The sequence below is a fragment of the Macaca thibetana genome, chromosome 13, assembly GCF_024542745.1.
Source record: "Macaca thibetana thibetana isolate TM-01 chromosome 13, ASM2454274v1, whole genome shotgun sequence".
Taxonomy (NCBI): Eukaryota; Metazoa; Chordata; class Mammalia; order Primates; family Cercopithecidae; genus Macaca; species Macaca thibetana.
Window position 1 is genome coordinate 32540926 of NC_065590.1, and position 6331 is coordinate 32547256.

Below are 6331 nucleotides of genomic sequence, written 5' to 3' on the forward strand. Positions count from 1 at the left end.
CTAAGGGGTTACTCCAACCCTCCTACACATTCACAGAATTCAGTGGAATGTCCGGGCCAGGCAATCAGAGACTAAAGGTCGTTTATTGAGCAGGACTCCGTGCCACCAGTGGGGAACTGGGTTGAGCAGGGGCAGCCCTGGGTGGAGGAATCCGCCAATGGGGTATGCAAGATGAGGTGGGGGTAGGGCTGGGGGATGAGAATGGGAAATCTGAAACGGGAGGTGTGAGAAAGCATCCTTAAGTGGGAATGGGGTGCCTTCCCAAGAGACCGAATTTGGAATGTGGGGATCTCTACAAGGGGAGGGAGTGCAGGGCCCTGAAATGTCTGAAGGGACAATAAAAGGAATCTGAGAAGGTGGGAAACACAAGAGATTGCCTGAGGATGACGGGGAAGGAAAACCGTCCGCCCCGCCCTGCGGGGCCAGTGGTGAAGGCTGGCCTCCCTGCATCTCTTGAGAAGGATCTTGAACAGGGAGGGTTCCACCCGTGGGCGGGAAGAGGCGAGCACCCGGGATTTTCTGCGCTTCCAAGCTGGGGTTGGGGGTAGCCTATAGGACAGCCGAGTAAGTGTCCCCTCCCCAACCTAGAACAAGGTTTAATCTCTTAATCTTCCTCATTAATCACTCACCCTCCTCCTACCCCTCTCTGTGGATCCGGTTTCTCCCCAGCTCGAGTTCCAGTACTGGGAGAAGTCCCCTTCTGTGGCCCCACGATCCCCTGGACTAGTCCCTGGCCGCTATGATGACCTTAGAGGGGCCTCTGCTGTCCTGGCCTCCTCCCTTTGCTAGTCTCCACTTCCATCTCCTCCCCCAAACTCATGTTTGGGAGCTGTCCAATCCCAGTACCTGAGCCCAGCTGCAGAGGGGAGAACCAGGCGGGAGAGATGGAAGGGGCTTCAAGGCACAGGCCCATAAGGAGCTCCGCACTCCTCACAGACACACACAAGTAATTGAGAGCAGAGGTAGAGACAGACACAAAAGCCACATAGAGGATGTATGAGTGAAGATTGCAGCGTCTGCTTGGTGACATGCCTGGGATGCAGTGGGGCAGTTCCTGCTGCCTCCAGAGAGCTGCTTTATTGCACATTAAGTGAAACCACTGGGATGGTTTCCAGGGCTGAGGCCTGTAGCCCGAAGATCTCTCCAGGACCTCCTCTGCCCCTCACCATTAATAACCATTTAACAAGGTCCTGAGGCAGCTCAGCTTTCCACCATGGCCTGGCTCTGCTCTTTGATCCAGCAGTGGCCTATCAGGCTTTAAGTGTGTTGCTCAGCTTTCCAGGAGGGCATTGTGTGAATGTTGCGGGTGGGGGAGGGGGGTTGTTGGAGTGAGCCCTTTACCAAGAAGACCCGATGAAGGTGCCTTCCCATCTTTGTCAAAGAGTCTTTGGCCCAGGTGCCTTGGATCTCCTAAGCCCTGTTTAGGGAACCCCAATTGCATGCTGCAGTTGCCCCAGGGAATAGACAGGTGGACACTGCACAGATGGTGAGAGACGCAGCAGTCTACAAGGAAAGTGACATAATGGACAGTCCAGGAGGGACTGGCCTGGTTCTTCGTGGCACTGTTTTAAAAAGCTAGAAGCACATCAGTTTCTAACTTCCCTGGGCAGCAAAGCTGCAGGCTCCTCAGGAGTGGCAGGGCTTCCCTGCCTCTGGGCTGTCAATCCTCCAACTGTTTGGGGTGGAATGTAGGAACAAAACCCATACCTTGCTGGGTCTCCACTGCTGAGGCACCGCTGTCCCTGAGCTGCCTTCTTCCTACAAAGGAGGGCTGCAGGTGCTTACCCAGGTATGAGCCCAGAACCAGTATAAGTGTGGCAGATAAAACCCAGATTAAAGAGGAATGAATACACCAGGCCTCACAGTTAGCACCTGGGTTGTCAGGATGCCTGTCCCAAAATCCAGTTGGGTTCGTAAAGTCTGCCCTTCAAGTCTCTCTTCTATGGGGAGTGACCCCGCTCTGGCCAGGGCACCTTGCTCCCCTTGGCAGTTTCTGAGCCTCCGCAGGCTGGGGAAACCATACATACCTGAACTATGGGAGCTTAAGAAGAAGAAGACAAAGACAGACGAAATCGACTGATTTTGCCAGTCCTCACTGACAAAGACCCCTCCTGGGCAGTTGCACCAGTTTGGAGTTCCCTGGGTCTTCTCTCCTGCGGCCCGGGTCTCCTGGCAGCTTCTCTGTGTGTTCTGACCTCGTCAGGTGGGGCAGCCTAGAATCCATTCACCTGTGCTTACTTCTTCGTGGCATCCCCACTACTCCCAGTTGCAGTCGCTCTGCCAGGCCAGGTCATCTCAAGTGTTGCGCCCCCGACCCACGCAGCACTAATCACTTCCAGCCGCCAGGACCTTTTAAACAACGTTTCTCAGGGGTGGGGTGGGGAAGAGGGAGCCAGGTTAGGAGACTGAGGTCCTAGCTGGGATCAGATATCCCAGCACAGTCAGCCCTGATAGCCTTCCTTAGAACTTTGCAAATCCCCAGCCGCTGGGGCCAGAGAAGGCAATTTTATCGTCTACGAGTTTATGAGCCAGAGCGGCTGCTAGGCGGGGAGTCGGCGGCATACAGCGTCTGGAGGTATGGCCCGGCCTGACTGTGCACAGTGCAGCACCCCGCAGCGCGGAGCAGCCCCGCGGCCCTGCTCTGAAGGGTAGTTTGGTCGGCTTCTGCTCTCCGCGCCTGCCCCAGCCTGCAGAATTACCCTCCCCGGACATCTAGGAGCTCCAAACCCACCAGGGCCCAGGGTGGAGAGGTGGGGACGCAGGAGGAGGGGCACACGGGACTCGGGCCCAGAGCCGGGGGCGGGTCCGAGGCTAGGGGCCCGGATCGGGAGCCAAGCGGTGGGGCCCAGGCGGCTGCGGAGCCGAGCGCAGCGGGCAGCGGGACCGCCCCAGCCCGGCCGACCATGAACTCGGGACGCGAGCCCCGAACACCCCGGACACTCTTAAGCATCGCAGACATCCTAGCCCCGGGCATGGTCCCCCGAGCACCCTCTGCGCCGCAGCTTCCAGAGTCGGGTCCGGGTCCAACGTCGCCGCTGTGCGCGCTGGAGGAGCTGACTAGTAAAACTTTCCGCGGACTTGACGCGCGCGCTCCGCAGCCCTCTGAAGGTATAGAGCCGGCAAGGTCGCGGACTCTGACTTGGCCTTTTCCCCACCTCTCTCCTCCTGGTTCCCTGTCTCAAACCTTTGTCCCACCCAGGCCACCCACCCTAATCCGTCCCCTGTCCTCAGCCCACATGCCAGGACTCGCACCTGCGACTTCTCACCTCTCTTCCGTTAGTCCCTAGTTTCCGCGGCGGCTCCGGAAGGCCGCCAGTACCGCAGGGAAAGGGCAGACTGTCGCCAACTGAGCTACCAGTTGCTCTGTTCCCTGTAGGCAGGGCAGTCGCGATAGAGAAAGGCAGGAGAGAAAGAGACAAAAGGCTTGAGCCGCAGGCGGTAAACGACTGAGCCTGCAAGGGAGGCACAGAAAGCGCTGGAAAGAGGGTCGAGTCTCTCCGTGTGACCAAGCTCCGCTCCAAGGCACTCTCTTCTCGAGAGGAGTCAAGGAGCAGAAAGTCCTTGGCGCAGCATTGGGCGCGGGACTGCGCACTCTGCTTTTCCTCGCTTTCTGTACCTCATTATCTTCCCTTTTGGGCTCGAGGAGCGGGCTCTGGTGTCACTAAGGAACTGTAAGCCGAATGCCCGACCCGATCCATGGAAGGGCATGATCTAAGTCCTGTTAACACCGCCACGCTGGGTCGGCTGCCCTGACTCTTACTCGCCTCTGGTGTCACCCTCAACCTATAGCCTGCTCAGCCTGAGGCTCCTAAAAGCCTCAAAGGCTCCACCCCAGAAGGTTTGACCCTGCACCCGGTCCCCTCTGAATCATCCCTCCCTTCCTTCACTTCCTTGCCCCTACAATACGCCCTCAGTCTGCTGCCTTTCGTATCCTTGTGGCCAGCCCGCTTTGCGCCCCCTATCCCCACCTGGGCCTGACTCCCGACAAGGGATCACAGTTCGGGTCCCCATCCGCCTTCCTGGCTCTCCCTCTACTTTCCCCACCGCCACCGGCCCAACCCCACCCCCAATTTTTCTTTCCAGGCCGCAGCCTGATTCCCGGAGACTGGAAACTGACCCCCTCCCTATCCCTGCAGGGCGGGCAGCCGCGAACGCGCTGGGCCCTGGCCCTGCCGGCCGCAAACGGCGCAAGTCACGCACGGCGTTCACCGCGCAACAGGTGCTGGAGCTGGAGCGGCGCTTTGTCTTCCAGAAGTACCTGGCGCCGTCCGAGCGAGACGGGCTAGCTACGCGACTAGGCCTGGCCAACGCGCAAGTGGTCACTTGGTTCCAGAACCGACGAGCCAAGCTCAAGCGCGACGTGGAGGAGATGCGCGCCGACGTCGCCTCGCTACGTGCGCTGTCCCCCGAAGTCCTGTGCAGTTTAGCACTGCCCGACGGCGCTCCAGATCCCAGCCTCCGCCTCGGACCCGCCGGCCCTGACTCCCGGCCCCACCAGTCAGACGAGGAGATACAGGTGGACGATTGAAGACAAAGCCGCCGCCAACCCTGGGCTCTGGGGTCCGGGACTCCTCACCTCGTGCTCTGCCTCCTGCCCGAGTTCCAGGGTGGAGGAAGGAGGTCCACTTGGGCCTCTTCCGGCCCACAGTCCAGACGCTCACCTTTCCCGTTTTTTTTTTTTTTTTTTGGTAAGTTTGTTTTGTTGTTTGAGACAGGGCCTCGCTCTGTCGCCCAGGCTGGAGTGCCGTGGAGCGATCACCACTCACTGCAGCCTCGACCTCCTTGGCTCAAGCAATCCTCCTGCTTCAATCTCCTGACTAGCTGGGATTACAGACGTGCAACCCCACCTCAGGCTAATTTTAAAAACTTTTTTTTAGAGAGGAGGTCCCGCTATGTTGTCCAGGCTACCTTTCCCAATATTTTAGAATAAAGTCGAGACTCTGCCGCACCATGCCTCTATTCAGACTCCCGTCATGAACAAAGAACAGTAAAATCTGTAGTGCTATGGAGTCTGCACTTGGCACTGTGCCAGGGCTTTCAATGCAATGTTTCCTTTAGCCCTTATAGCAACCCTTAAGGTAGGTAATAATTACGCCATTTTTACAAAGTAAGAACCCTAAGGTCAAGTTTTGGACCCAGCATCCAGCCAGCCATCAGGACTGATGCTTACCAGTCTACCAAGGGGAAGTCACCGGGCCTAAGTGAAAGACAGTGGGGTCTTGGTCCACCTACTCTGTGCCTGGGAGACCTTGATTCTAATCCCTAGGTGGGCCCCAGGGTGATGACATTGCTTCCCTACCCATAGGTCATTTGTTAATGGGTGCCTGACCCTTTCCCCATCCTGCCAAAAGAACCCTCCGCTGGGACACAGGCAAAGAGATGGGTGCCCAGAGAGGCCACACCCCTACTTGGAAGCCCTCTGCCAGGCCCCTGGGCTGGAAATGTTCCCACTATGATGGTGCCAGCAGCCAGAGGGTGGAAAGGCCTGGCCCGCTGGGGTGAAGCTTGGAGTAGTGGCCTTGCCTGGTAGGGATTCCAGCCTAACTCAGCCAGTGGACATTTCTGACATTCATTTATTCCACTGGTGATAATCACCCTCCTGCAGTATGAGGGGAGAGGAGGGGGAACGCTCAGTAGTTGCAAGCCTTCCCCTCCCCAATGGTCCCAGACCAAGCTCAGGTGTCTTTCCTGCTTCCCTTCTCTCCTGTCAGTCCTCCAGCTCTCTTCAGACTTTCTCCTGCCTCTGCCTAAGTGTGACAACCCCACTTTCAAGGAAGCTCCATGGGTTCAAGGGGGGTCAGCTAGGGCCTTAGTTGCAGGTGGAGGGCCCAAGAGAGGATATGCCTTGGGGAGTGAACAAGGCTGGAAGGTAGAAGGGAACCTGGCATTTTCAGACAATTAACTACCATTTATTAAGCAGTTCCAAGTGTTTTGCAGGTATTAATCCTTAAAATAACCCAACGGGACAGAGAATTTTCTTCCCATTTTAAGGATAAGGAGACTGAATCACAGAACCCTGAGGAAACTTGGCCACGTGACAGTTTGCAAGTGGTAGCACAGGGACTGAGTTGTTTGCTTGTCTGATTCAGGAGCCCATGCTCTTGGTCTCTATAAAGGTGACTGATCCTAAAGGAAAGCAGCAAAGGATTTACAGAGAGAGGGGAGGAGAAAGGGCCACAGGTAGGAACTTAGGCATTGTACTTTAGAGCATGGTCCCTGGAGGTTTTAGAGAGAGACATGAGACCATTGTTTAGGGTAGGCCAATCTGGCTGTGGGCGCAGGGTGGATCAGAGACTGATAGAGACCTGAGGAAGGGAGTATATCTCTGGCC

The 6331-nt window shown here is 56.9% G+C and overlaps 2 protein-coding genes across 5 annotated transcripts in view; both read left to right on the forward strand.

The window, feature by feature from the left end:
- Positions 1-6331, forward strand: part of MRPL53 (mitochondrial ribosomal protein L53) — a 42852-nt gene that overhangs the window by 12529 nt on the left and 23992 nt on the right. The window lies entirely within an intron of this gene.
- Positions 2734-4948, forward strand: LBX2 (ladybird homeobox 2). The gene is made up of 2 exons (XM_050754345.1): positions 2734-3108; positions 4137-4948. The coding sequence occupies exons 1-2, from the start codon at positions 2904-2906 to the stop codon at positions 4526-4528; spliced, it is 597 nt and encodes a 198-aa protein (XP_050610302.1). The 5' UTR covers positions 2734-2903; the 3' UTR covers positions 4529-4948.

Excerpts from the sequence above, each read along its gene's own strand:
- LBX2 (XM_050754345.1), top strand. The coding sequence starts at position 2,904 with ATGAACTCGGGACGCGAGCCCCGAACACCCCGGACACTCTTAAGCATC. Across the intron at positions 3,109-4,136 it reads CGCTCCGCAGCCCTCTGAAG|GGCGGGCAGCCGCGAACGCG; the intron begins GTATAGAGCCGG and ends CTATCCCTGCAG.